Raw genomic sequence first — 25,704 nt, forward strand, 5'->3', positions numbered from 1 at the left:
GAGTACATTGCTTCAGTATAAACCTAGCGCTGTACATCCATTCTTTTTCCTTTTTTAATGACTGGAGAGGAGGCTGGAAGTGTGCTGGGCTCCAAAGCTAAAGAGGAAAAGGTAGGCAGGCTACACCACTGGCCACCAATCATTATGCTGTTTAACCATCACTGCCCAACATTATGATGCCTGTTTATATACCCCCCAGATGATCCAGCTGACCCAGCCCTCTATTAACATGTTTCAAGATCGGTTTGATCATCTGGTGTGTTTTTTACAGCATTCGATGCAATTGCATTCGATCATGCGATCCCGCCTGAATTTTTATCGCAAGGTGCATGATTGTATGCACAATTGTACACCAAAAAATAATAATTTTCAATGCGATTTATCGAAAGGTGAGCTTCAAGGGAATTTGAACCCGATATCACAACGAATGCAATCACACAATTGTATGGGTAGCATAAGAATAAGTATTTTATTTAAAAAATGCAATGTGTTTGCAGTTTCTATTGTATTCTAGATTCTTAGCACAAAGTTGTTACAAGTTTGAGAGGAATCCAGGGCCAGCCCGGATTGGCCTTGATTTTCTTTCTACAAAATGAATAATAATCATATTTTTTGTTTTGTTTATGGGGGCACAAAAATCAACATCACCAAACAGTTAGCACATAAATACAAGTACAAAGGAAGTATAATAAGACATTTCGTACAATGGCAAGTAGAACAAAACAAATACATATTCCTTAAGTATAAGTTGAACTTAGAAGAATGACATCAAATACATTTGCTATATAAAACATAAAAGACTTAGCGCCTGACTCAGACCTAATCGATGGGCTGCTGATGTTTGGATCACAGCAATCAGGTAAATGCTGCCCCGGCAAGGTCTCCCCCTGCCCCTGTGCATGGCTGTGAATGCATTCGCAGCCGTACACACAGGGGGAAAAACCATTTGCAATCACTCACCATGAAATGGTTTTCCCCTATATTCGCAGCACCGAGTAACCACGGCAATGGTTGTGGTGAGAAGGGAGAAGGCCATGGTGGAGAGCTTGCAGTCTGTTTGAGGGCGAGGGTGTGGCCAGGTGTCTTTTATACAGATAATCAGTTCAAACAGGTGCCATTAATGTAGGTAACGGGTGGAAGTTAGAAGAGCTTGTTAAAGAAGAAGTAACAGGTATGCGAGAGCCAGAAATCTTGCTGGTTGGTAGGTGAACAAATATTTATTTTCCGCATGTACATACAAATAAATTGTTTAAAAAATCATACAATGTGATTTCCTGTCCCGTCCCCCCCCCCCCCCCCCCCCACACACACACACATTCTATCTCTCCCAGTTGAAGTGTATCTATGATGGAAATTACAGACCTCTCTCATCTTTTTTTAAGTGGGCCAACTTGCACAATTGGTGGCTGTCCAAATACTCTTTTGCCCCACTGTAGTTACAATGTAATCACTTGTATGTACACAGTTGCGTAATTCCCAGAGACCATGTAGGTACTGGCCGCTGGGCTCCACCTGCCAGAGGGGCACAAAGAAAGAAAGAGGGTCCTGCTAAAGTAGGAAATACCTCTCTATACTCATTTCCCTGTGATTTGCTACAGTCACTGCTGATTGCTGTTCAATTTCACAAACCTCTTTTGCACCCCCTTTGAGATGAAGAGTCATGGAATGTGACATAACAGATCAACGTGTTTACAGCTCTGCTGTTGTGTCTTATATGACAAAAGAAAGGGGAACCAAAGTTGTTTTAAGGAAAAGCACTAATAATTAAAATAAAACGTTTAGTTTTTTTTATAATACAGAATGAAAAAAAGATACAATTATGAGATAATGTATGAAATATGCTCCTAACTGTAATTTTACAAACACAGACTGAGTCGCTGGTTTATTATCATTTGCAGCCAACACCCAAAAAATAAAGATTCCTTATTAGCTCCAATTACAGTAGCTGCAATACAGAATCTTTATTCTCCCAGTGATACAAATGCATTGGCAAGTTGCTGTGACATCAAAACACGTGCAAGTCAAAGTCAGCACCTCTGGGTGCCTGGTATGAACTCACATCCCCTGCATGTACATATGATATATAACATATTTTATTTACAAACTTTTCCAAGAATAGCTGACATTTTTTATTACATATATTAACTAAAAGGAAACTCCTGCTTCTAACTGCTACAAACCAACCTTCATCCACGAAAGTACCATGCCTAGAGTTTCTGCTATTTCAGATATATGCAGTACAATGATCCTTCAGGCTCACAGGCATGATTCATTTAATGAGCTTTCAATAAATTTGCAAGGCTGCCATCTTCCAAGACCTGTCCTTTCTCCCGGTCTCTGACTGAGAGATGAAGGTAGAGACCAATGGGGCCTACAATTTTTGAGAGATTTTGCCTATTTTCTAAGTGCTCTGACTAGATTGCTTAGAAATTAAGCACATATTGCCCCGTGCGTCGCCATCATCTGACTAGATAGATACTGCATGCAGTATAAGTCTAGTCAGTTCGCCAGTGTTCTTACCAGAGAACACTGGTCAGCACTGATCACTCAGCACACATTGCTGGTGCATCGCATGTGTGTCAGCGATGTGTGCTGAGTGTTCTGTGCTAACCTACATCGCTGGTGCGTCAGCGATGTGTGCTGAGCATTCTGTGCTAACCTACATCGCTGGTGCATCGCATGTGTGTCAGCGATGTGTGCTGAGCGTTCTGTGCTAACCTACATCGCTTAGCGAGGGGCTGAAGTCACGCCATGTGTAAGCCCCATAGAGGAAGCTTAATAACTCAATAATTGAACTTTTTTGGAGAGGACTGTTGTAAAGTCAATCACACTAATTATATAAGAGGTTAGATGGCAATGTAAACTAAAGGAAATCAGCTTTTCTTGAAGGAGTACATGCATATTTATCTTTTGCTGTAATTTCCCTTTAAATGAGATATAGCTCTGATTTGTTGCATATACGAGTCTGCTGAAATCAATGTTAATGAGACCAGCACAATTACGGGCATGATGACATATACTGGGTCCATCCTCCAGTTTATTTTGGTTAGAGGAAGCCTGACTCCAATTTCATGTTGTTGCACAGACATGAAAGCTAAGGAATTCCTTGAAAACGACTATAGACCTTAGTCTCCAGCAATTTCTTATGATCTTTTGTGATAAGTTCTAGTTTACTATGTCCAAGAGTCATTCTTTTAAAATCATTGCTGACATCGTCCCTTTTAACATCAGCTAAAGGGACGTTCTTATTTGTGGAACTGCCATCATATTTAGAAACATTATTTAGTGCTGCATCACTTTTCATTCTGGGGGATAATTTGTTTTGCGGTTGAAGTAATTTGTTATGTATATGTTCAAACTTGGCTCTCAGAGGTGCTGGTGAGTTAATCAGATCAGGTGTGGATTTGGATATTAAATTTTTTTGCATAACCGTAAGGTTATTGAGGTCTGTATGACAATCGGACTGACGCCTCTGGCCATTAAACATTTCCATGTTTGGCTTGCTTCTCTCTTCATCAGGTGGATTTCGTTTTAGATACTTTGAGATCACTGGCTTATCTTCACGGATCACAGTGACTGCCTGGTTATTAACAAAGGGAGGGGTCTTCACACTTGTTTGGCTATCGGAGCTAGAGTTACTGTCAGAATGGATGGAAGGCTCGATGACTGGTGGAGATTTTTTCGGCACAGATTTTCTGGCTGCCCATCTGCTCCTGGTTGGAGTAGAACCAAAAGGCTTGTTGTTCTCATTGTCCAGACTAGAGAAGTAGTCAATTTCAAGTGAATCTGCATACAAACAGCGGAATTCTCTGTCAAACTCCTCCACTATGTTCCCCTTGAAGTAGGTCACCATATTGCTGTGGACATGACCTGAGAGCCAGCTGAAGCTGAAAGGGAAGAAAGATCAGAAAATATTTACTGTAGCTTGAACTGCTAAATTAAACATCAATTTACAGTAAGTGACTAGAGGGGAGATTCTCTAAACTAAAAATGCGGTAAAAACCCCATTATCGGGGATACTCGAAGCATCCACCACCGGGTTACCGCGACAGGGGGCATCAACAGAAAAATCTGGCGATGCCCCATAGAAGCCTATGGGCTTCTACCGCGACCCACCGCCGCCCCGCACCGACCCACCACCACCCCGCAGCACCGACCCCCGCCGCCCTGCACCGACACCCCCCACACACACACACTTGTGTCCGGGAAGCACAGTGCTGTGCTGCCCGGTCTTGTGACCTCCTCTTCCCTGCACTATGATCCTCTTCCAGATGCAGGGAGGAGGAGAGCCCGGCGCAGCAGCATCGGGTACGGGAGGGTGGGGGGAGCCGCCGGGACCCGCTGACTCACCGTAAAGGACAGCTCTTAACGCAAGAGCTGTCCTTTTCCATAATTATCGCATATGTTAGAGCATATGTGATAATTATGTATGCAATGGGCGGTGAAGGGGGGAGGAGCTGGGCTGTGGATGTTAGAACATCCCGCCTTCGGACAATTGTTAACTCTGCACTGAGTGATCTGAAAACATTTGAGCTTAACTCTATATTTTGCAAATAGCATTTTGTATATTGCACTGAACAGATCTGCAAGGCAGCATTGTGGATATGCCTGTATATTAGCATTTAACTGTGCTTACAGTAAGATCCAGGATGCAAGTCTAGACATCATCTTGCTCAGTATGTCATTTATTTTTAGAGACCCTAATAATGCTTTTTGAGGCACCACTGCACATTGTCCGTGTAGTGTAAAGTCTACAGCCAATGGATTTAAATGTTTGAAACTATTTAAATAATAATAAAAATAATAATAATATACTTTGTACAAGTCTGTTATGAGAGCTTTAATAGTATGCTGAAAGCAATGTAACTGTTTAACATATCTAAAGAAAATACTGATCTGAGAGTTCACACATTTTCTACGATCAGATTGCAGTGATCTGTTTGTCAGGTATCACGATAAATATCCAAGCAGCAATGATTTTCCCATGAGGCATGTGCCTAGGGGGCAGCACATTAGGTTGCTTATGCTATTACTGTCAGCACAAAAAGTACCAGTAACTGAAAAATATTTTCAATGTGAAGCACAATGGGAATAATACAGGTTTAGCATAAACATCCATTCGCAAGGGTGATACGGGGGCTAAATCAATCGATGGCCGCCAACCATCAAATGATTTTTTTCCCCCTGTTCGCAAACCTATATTTGCTCCTTCCAGTTTGTAACATCAGCCATTCGCAACTGGCAGGCAGTTGCCCGCCTGCGTTTGCATGGAGACGCCCAGCGTTTTTCTGGGCGCACACAGTGTTTTTGTAGGAACACCCAGAAAACGCTGGAAGTCCCCATGCGACAGCCCCCTGCCCGCTTTGATCCAGCGCCCCCTGTGTGAACGCCTCGGCGCCTCAGCCCTGCACATGCGCATATGTGAATATGCGCATGCGCAGAGCAGAAACATCGGTCCCTGGTGCGATTATGCCTGGACCGAACAGAACAGAATGACCGCCAATATGCCATCTCGATTGCAGAGGAAATGGTAGGACATGCACATACTGTCCCTATCAGCTGTCCTACTTAGTAAATATGTATACTTAGTTAAAAATACAATTTCAAATAGATTTTTTAAATTATTCTATTACATTGGCTATCATCAAATGAGGGTTTATAACCAATAAATACAAATAATAATATTAGACAGCCATTATTGCTTCATCCCTAAATCTGTCCCAGCATACAAGTATTTGGGCACGAAGTGTCTTCCTAGTTTTACCAACACTTTTCAGCTCAAGCAAATGTCAGCAATAAATGCTGACTGATGTTTTTACCAGTAATCTTTAAGGAGGAAGTCTCTGGTATGAATCACAATGACCTAATGGATACTAATACTATACTAATGGATAGAATACAAACAAGAATGTATTAATGACTAGTGTCTAATTAAATAGTTATTATATTCTAATGCTTTACTTTATTAATTTAAATAGTCAGGATGTTTGCAGTACATACATTTACTCTATTATAAGTTGCTCTAGATTGATTAATTGCTCGTTTCCTATATTTCTACAAAACAGACAAGGTATATAAGTACTGTGATAAATGTAATGGATGGGGTAATGGTTTTCTCATACACTCTGAAAAATATACTTATATAAATAAATATATTACCTGTAGGACCCGGCAACGACATGCTCACAGTCAATTAGCAAAAACTTCTCTAGAGACTGTCCAGAAAACTTCTTCCCCAACTTGGTGCAGTACGTATCTCCTGTTACAGTACGGATCTTTATATTCTACAATGAAACATATGCATTGCAGAACTGAATTTATTCTTCTTTTGCATTGGGTATAAACAATTTTGTTCTTAAAAGGATTCAGGCAATTATTGTCACACAACAGTGTTCTAACTCATCTGCAATTCTCTTGATGACAGGAAGTACATGGCATATTTTTATCTTATAATTGTGACTACACCATAATTATAAACAATCAGAATAAAAATGATTGTTTTTTTTTTATGTCATGATTATGTTATGGATCAACTATATTTAACCCTTTGTGTTAGGTAAAACTGAGCTGAAATAAACATGACCACCTTTCCAATTTATGATTCCTCTCCTCTGACTTGCTTGGAGACCAAGGTTCTTACATATGTAAAGAGATGTCCAAATCAGGCGACAAATAACAGTTTAAGTGAATGTCATAAACTTGTGTCAATGTCCCCAATAACATATTAATCAACTGTCCAAATTCCTTGAAAATGTATCAAAGATCCCACTTCCATCAAAAGAATGTTGTTTTGATATGCAGGATTGTGACTAATTTTGCACTGACACAGAAAAATAAGGAACAAATGGGGGAGGGGGCATAACTATAACTCTCAGGGCCCCATAGCAAAATATTTAAAGGGCCCACCTTTTACGGAGAAGGGAGGTACAGGGTGACACATGGGTAGTGTGGGGATAAAAGGTGTCACAAAAACATACACCCCAGGGTAGAGGGTACAGGGTGTCACACACAGAGGTAGGGGGTACAGAGTATCACACACAGGGGTATGGGGTGTAAATGGCATCATACACCGGACGGGGGTGGTTGGAAGGCACAAGGTGTCAAAATTACAGACACAGAGGTAGGGTGATCACACACAGTAAGAATGCAGGGTGACAATGTTTCACAAACACACACTGGGTAGTGGGCTACAAGGGAGGGTCTCACACACAGAGGAAGGAGGTACATAGGTCACAAACTGTGAATTGGGGGGTAGGGGGGAGAAGGTGTCTCACACACACAGGGATAGTGGGTACAGGGGGTCAAATAGTGGGGATTAGGGTGGTAGGGGGGACATGGTGGCACACACATGGGGATAGGAGGTGCAGAGGGCCATACACCGGGGATGAAGCACAGAGGAAGGATGTAGGGGGTGGGGAAGGAAAGGATGTTGGGGTACAGGGGGGGGGGGAGTCACACATAGGAAGGGGTACAGAAGGTAACACACCAGGTATTAGGGTGGTACGGGATACAAGGTTTGTAGTAAGGAGAACCTGGGAAATAAATCAAGAGGAGGGAGATACCTGTTAGCTATTATGTCATTAACAAATCAACTGACAACATAGCGATTGAAAATCATCATAATTGAAACTATAGCACACATCACCTTTGTCTGTACAGCGTGTGAAAGGACTTACTGACTGTTGTGTTTTGTCAGTGTTTTCACTTAAAGCAGACTGCAACCTGTGGTGAAGTGGAGGTCGGTGGCAGGGCAATACAGGTTGGACATCGACTGAACTGCTGGCGCCACTCAGTTGAAGGCACAGAGGAGCTCCCTGTGTGGGAACAGGAGGCAGGCCTAGCACTGCTTCCCATCATGGTGCATCTGCTAGGTGAGGGAGGTGCCAGGTCTGCTGGGCAGGGGGAGAGAGCAGATCAGAGCCCAGCAATAGCGGGGCGTGAGGGGCTGGGTGGGGGAATTGAGCTGCCGCTTGGATATAGGAACTTTTCTGCATAGTTATACAGTGCAGAGTGACAGGATGCAGGGCAAGCTGCAGGTCCTAAAAACAGCTTGGGCCTCATAACAGCTGCACCCTCGGTAGTAATGCCTTTGGGGGGACTATGGAGCTTATTCTGATCGTAGCGGCCAAACGTGCGTACGTTCGCTATTAACGTACGCTATCCGTACGCGGCCGTTGGGGTTAGGTCCACCCACAACTCAGCCGCATTCGTACGGCCAGAAACATCGGCAAAGGGGAGTGGCGTACAATTGAGCGTACGCCAACGTACACGGACGGGCCAGCCCTTACACTCCGACAACTGGCGTACAATTGAGCGTACACCACCGTTTACGTACGTCTCTCGGCCGTCTTCCCACCGACTTCTTACGGCTATCTGAGCGTACGCCAGCTTGCACGGACGGGTCCCTATTGTTTTCAATAGAAAAGTCAGCTTATGTCACCGCTCGTGAGAGTGAGCGTACGTCCGTGTACGCTGACATACCCTTCATATATATGGACCTGCAAATCGTGCCTTTCAACTATAATTATGAAAATTAATTAATTGATTGAATTAATTAATGTGCAAAATAGTGGCCATGGGCTTAAAACATTGCTGAAACATCCTTTGTAGGTGTTAGATGTGGTTTATGTTCTTGTATCATAAATACAAAACCTATGTTTGTATTAGAGTGAACACGTTGACACATGTCGACTTGTGTAGATTGAGTGTGCTACTGTGTAAAGTCTATGAAAGCACGTAGTGAATGTGTATAACTGTTTAACAAATACCTACCTTAGCATATATAAGCAGGTCTTAAAAAGATTCTTACCTTACATTAAACAAACCTTTAAATGTAGAGAAGTATAGAAAGATAAGCTTCCAATGTGTTTGAGTGCTGTGTGTGGCTTGCAGGTAGTGAAATCATGGTTTGGACTTAATAGACTGCAGCATTGGTTATTACATTCAGGTGTATGTGTTTGGTAGTAATCCGCGTAAATTAGCTAACCCAGGCGCACGCTGGCATGCGGTATCTGTAGGGGTGGTTTGAGATGTCGGTTGGCGGCCGCCTGTTTTGTGTCCGAAATGAACGGTGCTTTAGTCGATCGTGCGGTAGTAGCACCGCTCATTTTTGGTGCACACCCCCGTGTACGCCCATATTTACGCCCATTTTCCCTCATTATTTCGGCCGCTCCCCTCATCACGCCCCTATGCCGCCCCCATTGCCCGTACACTCGCGTATAGGTTTTTTCGCACGTAGAGACCCGGCCGTAAACGTTGTGGAGTGTTCGCGCCTGCGCATTAGCGAATGTACGCATGCGCAGATCATAAAAAATCCCGGGACGTACGCGTACGGCGCGGCCGCTCCAACCAGAATAAGGCCCTATGTATCTACCCAGACATTGAAAAAATGCCACATGGAACCCTGAACCTGTTTACAATTTTTGGGAAGCCAATCTGACATTGGGAATTGCTCCATTTTCTTGCATTGTCCCACAATAAAGATTAATGTGAAGCTGGGTACACATAGTGAACGACATCACTATTGATATGGTTGGAATTAGCAAGCAACGATATCGCTAATAATAACATTCAGTGACGTCAACAATGATGTCAGATTTGATTGCATATTCACAAGACCGTTATTGACCCGAAGGAATGCAACATTAACAATATAGTGCATACACACTAAAATATATGCACGATAATATAGTTAACAATATCATTACGGTGCATATCATTCAAATATATCTTATAGTGTGTACCCAGTTTGCTTTTTACCTAAGAATTTTTTTTCCCTAGGTCTATCTATATATGTCTTTTTTTATTTATTTTTGTATATACTTAGGGGGTTTTCTGGTTGACACGCATCGCTGCTTCGTTCGCAGCGTTGTGTGCCATTTTTTGCCCGCCTACATTTACCACCACCCCTTATTCGCAGTGTAAATTCCCTCACACAGCTGTATATGGATGTTTAGCATAAACATCCATTCACAGCCTATGGGGAAACACCCACATCATTCGATGGTCGCCGACCATCGAATGATGTGAAAGGTGCACGAATATCTAAGTGACTCTTAGGTCACTTAGATTTTGCGTGCACACTCGACAGGAACTGGATGTCAGCTGCCCGCCTCCCGCACCTGCTTCACAGGGTGATTTATATGGGAACGCCCAGCAATTTCATGGACACGATCATGAAATGGTGGGCGTTCCCATGGGCGAATACCCCAGCCCTCCCCCCACGACTCCCCCCCACGACCACTGTCTGTTCGCCGTGGCCACACGCACTAGGTGCATGCGCACAACCAAAACATCGATCCTCTGTGCGGATCCGAACAAACCAGAATAACCCCCTGAAAGCATTATGATTATCTTTCCCATATAAAACTATGGTTAATAAGTTCTATTTTGCCAATAGATTTGGCTAATCAATGCTTCATATCTATATTAAATTATGATTTATTCTTTTGTTAATAATAACTGGGATTTCACTATGGGGCCAATTCAGTTTGGCACGTTCGTCAGCAAGTGTGCGCTGCCTAGCAAGCGGGTCTGAATTGGCCCCTTAAGGCGTATGTATTTGGAGTGGGGAGGAATCATTTCTGTAAACAGACCAGAGGTGGTTGTTTTTGAACACCATGGGTGAAATGTAATAGGATGAGAGATTCAGAAAGTGAGAGATTTGGTAAGAAATCTCCAGTACAGGTACTTGTTTCCTATCTGGGCGCCCACGATTTTAATCGCGGGCATCGGGGGTAAAATCGGGGCCATCGCGGGCATCGCGGCTGATAAAAAATCGGGTGCGATGTGCCAGACGCGATGCCCGCGATTTTCCCATAGAGAACAATGTTAAATGCCTCAATTTACCCGCGATGACCACGATTTACCATAGGAAACAATGTTAAATTGATCAATTTACCCAAATCAGCATAGGAACAATAGTAAATGGGCCAAAAACACCCCTGAACACTGAAATGTCCCCCCAAAAGTAGTTGCGCCACCCCGCCATCAACGTGAACCCGAAGCGTGGCGAGCGCAGCGAGGGGCGGCGGTACGCGTCCTCCGACCTTTTCATGCCCTACTATCCACTAGGGCGTGGAGTGAGAATAGAATAGTGTGGCGAGCGTAGCGAGCCACCGAGCCCGAAGTGTGGCGAGCGCAGCGAGCCCCGCGAGGGGACGCGGATACCTTCACAGGTAAACGCGTCCCTTAGCGGGCTTCCCAGGTGTCCGCGTCGCCATGGACACCTGGGAAGCCCGCGAGGGGACGCGTATAACTGTGAAGGTATCCGCGTCCCCTCGCCACGCTTCGGGCTCGGTGGCTCGCTGCGCTCGCCACACTATTCTATTCTCACTCCACGCCCTAGTGGATAGTAGGGCATGAAAAGGTCGGAGGACGCGTACCGCCGCCCCTCGCGGGCTCGCTGCGCTCGCCACGCTTCGGGTTCACGTTGATGGCGGGGTGGCGTCAACTACTTTTGGGGGGACATTTTTATGTTCAGGGGTGTTTTTGCCCCATTTCCCATTGTTCCCTATGATAATTTGGGGAAATTGATCCATTTAACATTGTTTCCTATGGTAAATCGCGGTCATCGCGGGTCAATTGGGACATTTAACATTGGTCCCTATGTAAAAATCGCAGTAATCGCGTCGGACGCATCGCATGTCAATATAATGACATGCGATGTACCCGCGATGCCCGCGATGGGCGCCCAGATAGGAAACAAGTACCCATTGACACAGCAAAATCACACTGGTTTTGCTGTGTAAATGATTGCCACTTTAAAAAAACTGGAGATTTCTTACCAAATCTCTCACTTTCTGAATCTCTCATCCTATTACATTTCACCGTTTTATATTACTTGTTTGTATACTGCATAAATCATGTTTGCCGTGATGGAATTATTGTTGCATACTGCATTAGTCTTCTATAATTCATTCATAAACAAGAAATAATAATTATTTGCATTTTTTTTTAAATATCCCTTTTTCCCATGTACTGTAATCATGACAATAATACAGGCCTTTTCACCCAAATGTATCAAAGTGAATTATCATTCAAAAAGTGAATGTTCCTGCAAATTTAAAGTATGTGCACCAATGGTGTAGGTACACCTCTGATGCGTACTGTACTGCACATCCAGTCAAATAGTTTGATGATAGTATAATGTCGCTGGAGACATCTGAGAACCAAAGATGCCCGTTGCCAGCATTGCAAATCTGAGAGCTGCATCCGAAGCTCCCATCTTTTTCAGGCCCATTAAATCGCACACCTATTAAGCAGGGTTGCCGACTTTCTTATTCTCCTCTCCGGGAGAAGCCCGGAGAGGAGAGTTTCAGTAGCCGCTCAGGGGGCGGGGCTTAAGCGTGATATCACTAAGCCCCGCCCCCATGCTGGTAAACCAGCGAATCCAGGGATCTCCGTGGAGGGGGCGGGGCTAAAATGACGCGATTGTGTCATTTTAGCTGCGCCCCCTCCTCTGAGACCCGAGGATTGGGGCATTTTAATGCCGCAATCCGGGGGACAGCGGGGGTCCCCCCTGAATCCGGGAGGGTTGCCCATCCTTCCGGGGGGCCGGGAGTGGGACCCGATTTTCGGGAGACTCCCGGAAATTCCGGGAGGGTCGGCAACCCTGCTATTAAGTCAAAGAAATTGACAGCTTTTACCACTGAGGATAACTCTGATTTATTCAGAGATTTCCACTATGAAGCTGTTAGAGATGACAGCTGTCTCTACAAAATACCCTACCACTTTTACATTTACTGTACATGCGCTCATTTGTGCATTTGAAAAACTGTTATTTTTTACAGTATGTACTATGTAGGCACTTTCTCTTTCAGCTGTCATTTTTGCATTTCATTCCAGCAGTGGAAGAATGTATTATATGTCTCCACCCTCTGTCTTCAGGTGACAGTGCCTGATTAACCAATAGACCAGTGGTTCCCAAACTTTTTTGCATCACGGCACCCTAGATTATCAGAATATTTGTTACGGCAACCCTACGTGCAAAGTTTGCTACTGAGAATTTCAGAAAACAATATTAAATTAAATATGTTGTGCTTATAGGTCATAGTTATGTAGATTCACTTCTGTTTATTCATATATTTTAAAACTGGAAGCCACAAGCACTGGTTTTGTCTATTACATTGACTATAAATAACTTGAATTGGTTCTGGACCATCAACCTGAGACACCCCTGCAAGTGCTCCGAGGCACCCCAGGGAGCCTAGACGCAGTTTGGGAACCCCTGCAATAGACTGATTAAGCTGCAACCTAGGGCACTAAGATTTAGGGGGGGGGGGGAATAAAATGAAGGCCTTATTTACTCCAAGCTATCTCCCTTCCGGTGTACTGTGGGGGATAAAGTTGTTAAGGTGAATGCCAGATGGCTGTGCCAATGTAACTTACTGGTGGAACCATTACTTTATGTACATTGTGCTACAACCCCAGCTGGGCAAGTTAAAGGCAAAGTCTCCTTCACATGCCAAAAGCATTAGATCCTACATGCCAGTCGTATAACCTTTGCTACATGTACATGGACAGTATGACTGGTGAGTCCCTGAGCATGTGTTTAGCAGCATTACAAGGGGAGCTACATGTTTATTAGCCTATGGCACCCGGAACCTTTAATCAGGCCCTGACAGGTGAACTCCTTGTTATCAAATAGGTAAAAGCTGCAATTGAGCATCTTAATGATAATGTCAATAGTCCCAGCTATGACATCAACTAGGACATACTATGGTTCTGGGTAGGGATGTAGTTATCTTCTTTACACTAAGAATTGTGACAAGCAGAAAAAAAGTTTTATTTGACATGCCAACATACTAGTACAGCATTGCAAAGTATCATCACCACCTCGGCTTTAAACATGAAGCTTTTCCATGTCGGGTTCAACATACTGCTGCCCACCTTCTACTTGTTGACATTCTGGATTGTCGATAAGCCATACCAAACCATTTAAACCGAACACCTTTTTCATTATGGCACCTTTTACAGGTTTGTAACTTTATATCTTGAATATAAATAGCTATAGATCAATGTATAAACATATGTTTGTTGGCTTTAGTGAGTGATGAGCTTTACTGCCTGACTTAAGTAACACCGTCATAAAAGAAAGAGAGTGCGTTAATTTTCTCTCTGTACCATAATCACGTTACTGTAGCATAGGGAATATTGCTTGGTGATCACACCAGTTTGCAGGTAATGTCTTCCCTGCACAGTCAATCTATGCTAAGCAATCTATGCTAGACAATATTGACTAAGCAGGAGAAAAATAGGCAGATTTTGGCTAACCTTCTCGGAAATTTTGACTATTTAGTCAAAATCTCCTGCCAAAACTCATCGTGTGTACACCCCTTTAGTTCTATGAGTGCACACACTCTTTGATATAATATGTATTTTGTGCATCTGTAGTCTTAAAAATAGGCCAACATACTGTATTACACTGCACAAAATATTGTATTTTTTCGCTTTTTTTAGCACACAAGTTATTATCATTTCAATTAAACTTACAGGAATTTGAATCTTGTTAAATCCCAACTTCTCAAACATTTCTATAAAGTATATCATATTTTTCTCATCCAGCAAGAGATAAACAGGGACTCTCCTTTTGCTTGCTGCTTCTATAAGATCACATAAGAGCTCCACATCTGTGAAGAGGTCCATGACCACTGCAATGACCTAATAATTGTAGAAATAATAACGATTATTAATGTACAAAGAATGGAAAGTATTCTGATCATCAACATCCTCTCTAGCATGTTTTAAGCTGGTTACACACTTGGAAATATATATATCACAAATATATCGCTTTGGTTGTGCTGCTACCTTTAGTGATGTCTTATGGTCGGCCTCACTGAAGATTCAACCAAAATACTGTACATCTTTAGTGATGGTAGGCAGCCAAATGAAGCATGGCACCCCCCACTGACCTTGCAGGGTCCCATCAACCATGATGTCGGTACATATCACTCTGGTATATAGTGGGTTATTTTGGTTCACTCTTTCTGACAAATTCCTTCTTAGAAGGACAAAAGCATGTGCACTGTTAGTTAGTTCAAAGTGAGATCTATATTGCAGGGTAAAAATAAAGCAGGCAGTATTTTCCCTGCACAGAAACAAAATAACTCACCCAAATCTAATTCTATCTGTACATTTTACATCTTCCCCCCCCCCCTCCCCCCTGCAGTGCACATGGGCCCTTATTCTGATCGGTGCGGCCGGATCCGAATATGCGGCCAGCACCGTGCGTCCTAAACCCCGCCTTCCATACGGATTACCAACTCCGTCCGTACGCGGTAAGAAGCTGTCCGAACGGACCGCACGTGTATTTCTCATGAATACACCTCCTCAATCTCAGGGAACCTCCCCCATCATTCGATGGTCGCAGACCATCAAATGCAGGGCCGAGTGGCCAGGCAACTCCCGCAACCTCAGACCACATGGGCATTTCTTCGTGCAAAAGCAGGGATCTGGGCGGGCAGCTGACATCCGGCAATGTCATATGTCCGCCCCCTACACGTGCGTCACGGCCGCATTACCATACGTACGCCCAGCGTTTGCATGGGAACGCCCATGAAACGCGGGGTGTAAACATATGGTAATGAGCCCAAACAGCCCTTCACGCCCCTCTCCACCCCCTGTTCGTAGTGTATACATTTCATGCGGAATGTGGCCGTGCGTCCGGCTCGCACATGCGCAGACACAAAACATCGGCGGCACGAACGCACGCGGATATTACCGCACCAACCAGAATAAGGGCCATGGTTTGGTCCTTCTTAGAAGGAATTTGTAAGAAAGAGTGAACCAAAATAACCCCCATAGTTGCCTACCCTCCAAGAATAGATTGGAGGCTCCAGGAAATTGGACCCCTGGAAAGGCGTGCAAGTGTCCAGAAGACCGACAAACACACATACACACGCACACTGTGGACCCTATTGCTGGTCTTAACCACGCTTAATTATATTGTGTTATAACAAGATATAACAAGATACTTAAGGGCCAGATGTACTAAGCTTCAAAAGTGATAAAATAGAGAGTGATAAACAACCAGCCAATCAGCTCCTGCCTGACATTTTTCGAACACAGTCTGTGGCATGGCAGGTCGGAGCTGATTGGCTGGCTGTTTATCACTCTCCATTTTATCACTTTTGAAGCTTAGTAAATCAGGCCCACAGTGTGAAAGTATAGTTTGGCATAAACCTTTTTTGCTGAATACTGTACCTGTTCGCAGGGCCGTTGAGAGCCTGGCTGGACCAAGATACTTTTCAGGGGGGGTAGCCTAATTGGGTAGGTGTGGCCATGCAATTTTAGTATAAAATACAGACAAAATAGCACTTTAAGCACCTCCCTGGCCACAGTGCACAGCAGCATGAGCTTGGTTGAGAAGAGCTGCTGCAACTGCTGCTGCCATGTAACAGTGGCCCCAATGGGCCCCTCAATCAGACTAGGGCCTGGGTAATAAGTACCCTTTCTCTGCACCACTTCCAGTTCATAAATATGGTAAAAGAAGAAATTAAAATAAGTGTAATTTGTTTGCAGGAGGTATTTTTCCTTACTGCAAGAAAGCTATCACTTTGTCTAACCACTAATCTGAGACCTAATGTAAGAAAGAATTGTCTAATACAGTGGTTCCCAAACTTTTTTGAATCACGGCACCCTAAAGCATCAAAATATTTTCAAGGCACCCCTAGGCCATATGCTTCTTATCGAGAAATTCAGAAAAAAATATTAAATTAAGTGCATTGTGTTTATATGTCACAGTTATCTGGTGAGAGACAGGATTTGCTTCTGTTTGTCCATATATATAATGATTGGCAGCCACAAGCACTGGTTTTGCCTGGTACATTGACCATTAATAATATGAATTGATCTTGGTCCACCAACCCAAGGCACCCCTGTAAGTGTCCTGAAGCACCCCAAAATCTCATGTTAATATAGTTAAGATTGTATGACTCTAGGCTCCAGAGAGTTCATGGGAAATTGCATATCAAAATCATACACAGCCAAGATCTCACCATGTGTTTATCACATTAAATGCAAAGTTGGACAATAGCGTAATTTTTTACGCTATTGAATGCAAATATGCCCTGATGATGATGATGACTAATAACAAACCATGCATATGGAAGGGCACAGGCATAGAATATTGTTATGCATTTACAATTTTTTTCCCATGGCTGCAATGCTGAAGAACATACAAACAATTTCCACCAAAGTTTTCATTATGTATACAGGGCATTTCGCAGTGTCTTTGACCATATGCATAATGCATCATACCCCCCAACACGACCCATTCAAGGAGGGACACAATTCTCTGTTCCTGGACTTTCCTCTTAATTTTTGATTGCTATCCCCTGTTTTAAACAGGTTAATTTAGGAAAGGTGTTTCAAAACAGATAATGGCAAATCATAAAATAAGAGGAAAGTCCAGGAATAGAGCATTCTTCCCTTCCTGGAAAGGGTCATGTTGGGAGGTATGTAAGGACTCAAACAAATCATCAGCCCTTTTACTACATGTGTTTTTTTATTCTTTGCGCCTAAATCCAGCAGTGGAGTCTAGGGTGACAAATAAGCTTTCACTGGCCCAACAATCAGAAAGTGTCAGCAGTAATAAAAGATGTCCTTTTGACTTGGATGAATACAAAGGCTGATCTCACACAGTCCTAATCAGGTCACCTGTGCAAGAGCTGAGCTCACAAATCTGTATGTGTGATGTCATTTTGGTAAACATGATTCAGACGTCAGCTGGGAAAGTCACTGGTTTCAGCATAAATAATGAAACCCAAGTGAGTCATAGAAACCTGGGACTGCAGTAAGCATAGTAAATTAATTTAAGTTGATCTGGGCTTTCTGCACATGTTCTACCAAAGCTAGTAAACTGAGATTTCCAAATAATGCTTATGTTTGTTTTAGATTTGAATGTAGCAATGTTGGTACATGTGAGATAGGATAAATGTTTATGTATCTTATACGTTCTTGTGCAAGGTTGTGTCTGCCGCAATTTCCACATTAACCACAGCAATAGAAATTACAATTGCTATTGCTGTTACAATTACACTGTAATGAATTTACATATTACCAAACCTAAAACTCCAATAAATTGATTTTGGCACAGAAAAACTACTTTGGTGACAATAAGTAGGGATTTTTAATAACGTTACATAAAGATTTGGGCACAATGTAATAAAAGGGGGAGAGAATGTATAATTTTTTCTTTATATATTTTATAAGGGGCACAATTTATCTTATTACTCTGGCATGTAATGCCAGGAACGCCCAATGCTATGCTGCCTACCTGTTATATATATTTTTTATATATTTTTATTTTTTATGATGCAATTGTAGGAAGTAGTGTGCCAAAAACTAAGGTTGTGCCAAGTGAATGTGACAAAAAAAATAACCTCACCCTGGTAAACAGGGTGTAGATAAATAAATATAGCATCAGTTATATACTGGTTAAGTAACCACAACCAAAATTCACGTTGAGCAATCCACACCCTGCTCATTTCCTGCAAGTGATACTAATTCCTTCATTCCAGTCAATTTCTTTTCTTTGTCACGTGTCATGACTCTCACTCATAACATAAATCATTATATAAAGTGTCATACGCGTAGAGCTATTGTGCCATTCATATTTGATACTGAATATTAAAGAAACCACATGTCATGTGACAACACACTCCTGTTTCTGATTGTGTAGTATTCTAATTCTCCTAATCCTAAATCACCTAACATATTTAATTTAATGGATGACTACCTTAATTCGTAATGCAATACTGACATAGGGGCCAATTCAGGAATTCGGCCCCATCCCCGATAGTCAGAGTGAGTTTCACACTCGCCGGGAGTTCGCTCCAGGTGTGGTATAGGGCTCTGACAGTCGGGATCCCGTCAGTCATTAGCCCAACGTCGGGATCCCGACTGGCCGGACTCAGACAGCATGGTGAGCGCAACAAAGCCCCTTGCGAGCACGGTGGCTCGCTATGCTCGCCACCTATTCTATTCTCCCTCTAAGGGGGTCGTGGACCTCCACGAGGGAAAATAGCAGGTGGCCATCGGGAACCCAGCTGTCTGTGTTTTGACAGTCAGGATCCCGATGTCAGGTAAATGCCTGTCGGGATCCTGACAGTCGGGACCCCGTCCGGCACCCGTTCGCTCCATAATGGGCAGAATGGGGACGGGCATGGGGTGGAAGCAGGGGGAATGGCCAGCAGTTTATGGGTGTGCCTACAAAAACACTGGTCCTACCCCTGCAGACACAGGTGTATGGATGCCTGTTTGGGGCAGGTGGCTGAGGTCACATGGTGTCAGTGCCTGCCCTGAATTTGGAGGACAGCGTTCAAATGTATGTGTAAGAGTACACTCACAAGGCAGCGAGTATACGCAGTGTAGCAAACAGATCTGAATCAGGCCCATATTCCCCAATATTTCAGTATAAGGTTCAGGAACAGTTTTAGTCAGAAGATAAAATGATATGTTCTATGTGACAGATAGAACTGATAGAACTACACAGCCAGCTGTCTGTTAACAAGTGGGATCATCCACTGTTATTACACTATTACGCTGCGTGGCCAAATTGCTCCAGTGATAGGATCAGCTTGTGTGTGTAAAAGATTTATTGACTATTACCAATGCACAACTCAATGAAATCAATTCTAAACAATGCAACAAAACATGACATACATGGTGTTGCAGTTAAATTTGTAAGTTGGGTACCGGATTCAGCTGTGTGCTCCACTGGGAATGTCCCTGTGAGGCAGGAAGCAGGGCAGACTGCAGGTGCCACATAATAAATCATGCTCTGCCCTTTTTCAAAAGCTTTGAGTCTTGTGAGTGCTGCCCACCTTACTTGTACTGTATTGATGGGAGATTTACCTGAGGAGGGCACCCAAGCAAGTTACCCACTTATCAGGGATACTGGAGTGCTGGGGAGGACTATTTATAAGTATAAGCATTCTGATAAAACCACACTACTGAGTACACCTTTGGTGGTCTATTGTATGATTATGGAGTATCCCGGAAGAACAAGCCAATGTGGCTTGCGAAAGAAGTATTGTGAAAGCAAAAAAGTTAGCCTTTAAGAAATATAAACAGACACAGAATAATGAGGAAAAAGAGGTGTATCTTGTTAGACAGAAGGAGGCTAAGAAGGTAATCAGGTGCCTGTCCTTGTGTTTCCCTCCAATTTCTCTATAGATTGTAAGCTTGCAGCAGGGACCTCCAACCTCTATAGCTGTCTGTTTTACCTAGTTTGTTCTTTCAGTGTTGACAACATTTGTAAAGTGCAACGGAATCTGCTGTGCTATATAAGAAACTGTAAATAAACAAATAAATAATCAGATGTGCAAAAGCACAGGCTGAGGAGAAAATGGCCCAGTCTGTGGGTAAAGAGGGAAGGGTGGGGGGACGACGACAACTTTTTTTAGGTATATACAGTAAGTGAAAGGAGAAAAACAAAAAGTGGAGTAATAAGACTAAAGACAGAGAGTGCAATTCTTCTTCAGGGGGACAGTGTAATAGCAGATCATATTAATAATTATTTCTGCTCAGTATTCACTGCTGAAAGAGAGGGGAAGGGGCCACCGTTAAGTTGCAAGTATAATCAGAAAAATAAGGAAGAAACAAGTACATTTACAGAGGAGAAAGTCCTAACAGAACTCTCAAAACCGAAAAGTGGATAAGTCAATAGGTCTAGAAGGTATACATCCAAGGATACTAAAAGAGCTTAAACGGGAGCTGGTAAAACCATTAACAGAATTATTCAACCAGTCACTAGTTACTGAAGTAATCCCAGAGGACTTGAAAACAGCAAATGTAGTCCCACTGCACAAAAGTGGAAGCAAGGAAGAGGTAAGCAACTATCGACCAGTAAGCCCCACATCACTAGTAGGGAAATTAATGGAAACACTCTTAAAACAAAGATCTGTAGAATATCTCAAAACCAACAACTTACAGGATCCGAAACAGCATGGGTTTACTGGGGGAAGAACATGTCAAACAAATCATAATTACTTTTTTGACTGGGTGACTAAAGTAATAGATCAAGGTGGGGCTGTAGATGTAGCTTATCTAGATGTTAGAAAGGCTTTTGACACTGTTCCACATTGCAGACTGTTAAGTAAACTTGAAAGGAAAAGATCTTAATATGTATAGTTTAGAGCAGAGAAGGGAAAGGGAGGACATGATAGAAACTTACAAATATATCAAGGGCTTTAACAAGGTACAGGAGGGAGACATTCTTCACAGGAAGAGGAGCAGCAGAACACGAGGACATGCACTGACACTAGAGGGAGGAAGATTCAGGGGAAATTTGAGGAAGAATTCCTTCACAGAAAGAGTAGTAGATAAGTGGAATAGCCTTCCATCAGAGGTGGTCGAGGCAAATACAGTAGTACAATTTAAGCATGCTTGGGATAGGCATATTGATATCCTTACAAAAAAATAAGGATCAAATAAGGTTTGAGGTAACATGTTTAAAAAAGGGGCAGACGAGATGGGCCAAGTGGTTCTTATCTGCCGTCAAATTATCTGTTTCTATGTTTGTGTCAATCTTTTTTCAATGTCAACCTAGTGCATGTTAACCTTTTGTCAATGTTGACCTAGTGTGTGTCTAAATTTTGTCAGTGTTGACCTAGTGCATGTATGAATTATCTCCTCTTCAGCCGCATGCGAGGGGATATATTCTCGTACACATCCCCTCGCATGCTAGCGGGTGACACTGACCTGTTCGCAAGGCTGCTAGTATATGCCTAGCAAATCAGGCTCAAACTTCAAAAGACAAAATAATAATAATACTTTTCTTTATACAGAACACTTTTTCTCCAGTAGCACCCAAGGTGCTGTTATCTAGAGTGTATGAATAGGCCATGCGCAGACACACACACATAGAAATGGCTTTCCAGCTCTGATTGCTACATACAAAAGTTGACACCCATTATAATATTGTTGATTTATTTTTAAGACTATAATTAGTTTTACTGCCTGGCATAATTACATAATTATATTGGGTACAGCTAGTTTTAGATTAAAGTATGCCATCCATATTGGCTATTTGGTTGGACTTTTATTTATATAGATTTTATGATACCTTATAAAACCTAAAAAGAACGCTTGGTTGTGTTATCCAGTTTACTTCTGCTAGCTCTGGTTTCTGTCATTTGCATAAATGCAAATTTCCAGCATTCTCTTCAAGCTTAGTAGCTACCACTGAAACAAGGCTGCACTTGGGAACATGTTTCCTAATACACTGTACAGAATATACTGTACAGAATTGAGATAAATAGAACTTTACTAAAATCAGAGTTCCTGTTGAAACTTGTACATTTGTTACTTTGTGTTGCAATAAACAGGACTTTAATTTTGTATTTAATGTAATATATTCAATTAAAAAAGAAATAATTTAGCTGCAACTATAAGCATTGCTTTGAATGATATTAGAGACTATACAGTCAGGCCTACCATTATCCTCACCTACATTTGAACAATGTGTTTGTGTTAAGACTGTTGTACCCAAGCAACACTGCCATTGTGGATACAGCTTCTACACAACACAAATATCATAGGATTGTAAGAAATATGCATAATAACTGTCATTAACCAAATGATTAGCCAGTATCTATGGATAGTGTCAAACAAAATGTATTTTCAAGATTTATGCAGCAGGGATTTGGTTTAAAAGAGCTAAAAGGTGGGAAGGAGGGTGGATAATGCAGTATATTAACATAATGAGTAGGGTTGTGGTTATACAGAGACGTGTCAAATAGGATTAAATGAAACTGTCGACTACACAGCACTAAAAACCTCAAAACTGTCTGTGCTGTTCTCACATTGGATGGAAAATAAATCCAGAATCAGTTATAACAATTTGTGTTCTGAACCAGCTTTATTGTAGTCTATACATGGTCAATGCATCCAATTTGTGGGAAATTTACTAAAATGAGAGTTCTATTTCACATGGGATGTTGCTATGGGTAACCAATCAGATCCTATCTATTATCTAGAAGGTGCTAAATAAATAAGATTTATAGCAACATCCCATGTGAAACAGAATAGATCTTATTAAATATCCCCCTGTAGATGCATTGATATTAGCCAAGACAAAGCTATAGAGGTAGATAGATAGATAGATAGATAGATAGATACTATTATACAGAAGTTAAATTTAATGCATATAAAAATTAATATGACTTTCTCTCACACACATTTCAATAATACACTTACTGATTTTGCCTTATTAATAAGAGATCGTAAAAGATCTTTGATGCTATTGTTTCTGTGTCTTTGGAAGATAACTTGCACTTCTGTTCCCTTACTTCGGGTGAGCAGAGGTATTTCCGGCCACCCCAGCTCCAGAATGGGTGCATCAATATCAGACATCATTGGAAAGTAAGTACCAGATGTTAGCTCTGAGGGGCAGTTCTCAGAGATTATGATGTTCGCACCATCGCTATCCTTGTCTGATAACGTGTCTTCTGCTTTACTGTGGATATTCGCACTTGTGCAGATATACTCAGTGTCCAGGCTGGACAGGAAGGGCAGCTCTTTTTCCTCGTTCAGTGCCTGCAGATAAGCCTTCTCTCCATGTTCCACCAGAGCATCTGTGGCCAGACGTGCGGACTCATTGTAATTCAGCACCAGGGGAGAGCTTTGTCGCCAGGGATTCTTCAGCTCTTCCACTCTGCTTTTAAGTTGGCCGACTGTCCGGACACCTCTTCGTGCTTCTGGATTGTGCATCACGGCAGGTTATCCAATGGCTTCCCTAATAAATGCTGAGACTTCCAGCTTTGTCTAAGGTTTCTATCAAGTGTTGGAGCTGCTGCTGTCACTTCCCACCTACAGGATACCTGTCACTTCCCCACCTACAGTATACCTGTCACTGTCAATGAATGTCACATGCACTGTGTACCTGCATCATTTCTCATTCTAGTAAACTTCCTGATGCTTATCGACAAACTCTCTTCTAAACTCTGCAGCTTTGTGTTCTCGCAGCCAAATACTGCCCTCCCCCATCCAGATACCTGTTTGTTGAGTTTTTAAAAAAACCTGCGCAGCCAAGGACTGTTGTAGCAGTTACTGTCCAACTTGTTCCAGCAAGTAACAGATAAGCCTTGCTGACAACACATTGTTATTTTATTATACAATTCAAAGTTGAATTATAGGGTGTTTTTATTTGTCTAACAACATGTCTCAATGGCAAGACAGATATTTTATTAATATGGAAAATAAAATGCTTCTCTAATCTTTCTCATTAAACAGAAATATGTCAAAGCTGCCTTTGTGCATAAATATATACATATGATATGTTAGTGGAATAGAGTATATGCTAATTAAAAAAAGAGTATATGCTAATTAAAAAAACTTAGATAGATACATAGTAACATAGTAATTAAGGCTGAAACAAGACATTTATTATGATATATAGATAGATTATGATAGATAGATCTTTGCTGTCTAAGTAATATGTTTTACATACATTTATCCCCATCAGTTGCTAAATAGGGGGCCCTCACAAACTTTTGCTTCCCTCCCGAAGCCAAACCCTAACCCTCCCTGATATTGCCTATCCCCAACTCAACTACCATGCCACTTAAACCTAACCCACACCCCACAGCCTTACCCCTCCTTCTAAGTGCCAAATCCTAACCCTCCCTTCCCGCAGCTAACACTAACCTTTCTCCTCCTCCGCTGCCCCCATACTGCCTAAGGGTGGGGATTATAAAACTAGTAAGCCTGCTCGAAACAAATGCTTCGAAAGCTAGTCTGCTACCTTGTCATTGCCTCTGTGTTTGAGGAGGCAGCAGCCTCCACTAGCATCCTCAAAAACAGTCTGCTGTTAGGGGCAGCCATTTTGTGAGGGTCATTTTCATTAGCAGGAACTAGCCATTAGGGGAGCCGGGATGGAAAATACAAGTAGATCTGCAGGTCCCGGCCACAGACCCGGCGGTGGCAGTAAGCAGCGGGGCTACGGCAGGGTTGGTGGTTGGGAGGGAGAAGACAGGCGCACAATTTATAGTTACGCTACTGTGTGAAACCTCACAAATTAACCATGACCTATGTAAAGAATGGATAGTGGGACAAAACAGATGAGAGGTGATGAGTAATGTTCATTACTTGTTCTGCATAAACTCTGTCTGAGATAGATTGTTCCTGTATTCTTTTTAATTGGTTATCTGGTTTCTCTTATACCACATGGTTCTCAGGAACTGCTTGCTCAACTTCTTTTTCCTGTCTTCCACACATAAGGTCAAGGTGTAATAAAACAGGTAAATAATTAGATAAAAGAAAGGACTACTACTATACTGGTATAAAAGCCAATAGCTGCGGAAACACTGTACTTCTAAGTAACACATCATCCATATAAGAAAAAACAATGGTTGGATGTAATAGTTTTGCATTAAAATTGTTTGGATAATTTATGTACGGTTGTATTTGCTTTACAGTATATAATAGATGTAACCAGAAAAGCCATGTATATACAGCATAATAGCACACATATGGGGACTAGAAGCACGCATGGGTGCTGGACATTAAAAAGCCTTAAAAACCTGCTGAGATCCCCATGCAATTGTGGGTGTTTTAAGCTATGCTTCAGATAGGTGCATATTCAAACCTGTTTGGTTCTCAGGTAATCGCCCAGCCACAGTGAAATCCTGCCCTGCAAATCAATGTTCACGGCTTGTGAAAATGATGGCAAACGACTATTAGCAGAAAATCCATAACATC

At 42.3% G+C, this 25,704-nt stretch overlaps 1 protein-coding gene across 1 annotated transcript; it reads right to left on the reverse strand.

Moving 5' to 3' along the window:
- Positions 1-1,308: 1,308 nt before the first annotated feature.
- Positions 1,309-23,994, reverse strand: SACK1C (scaffolding CK1 anchoring protein C). The gene is made up of 4 exons (XM_083147028.1): positions 23,203-23,994; positions 14,494-14,661; positions 6,160-6,284; positions 1,309-3,887 (listed from the first exon to the last, which is right to left on the reverse strand). The coding sequence occupies exons 1-4, from the start codon at positions 23,713-23,715 to the stop codon at positions 3,095-3,097; spliced, it is 1,599 nt and encodes a 532-aa protein (XP_083003154.1). The 5' UTR covers positions 23,716-23,994; the 3' UTR covers positions 1,309-3,094.
- Between the last annotated feature and the right edge of the window lie 1,710 nt (positions 23,995-25,704).

Source organism: Crinia signifera, chromosome 6 (assembly GCF_055691185.1).
Source record: "Crinia signifera chromosome 6, ASM5569118v1, whole genome shotgun sequence".
NCBI lineage: Eukaryota > Metazoa > Chordata > Amphibia > Anura > Myobatrachidae > Crinia > Crinia signifera.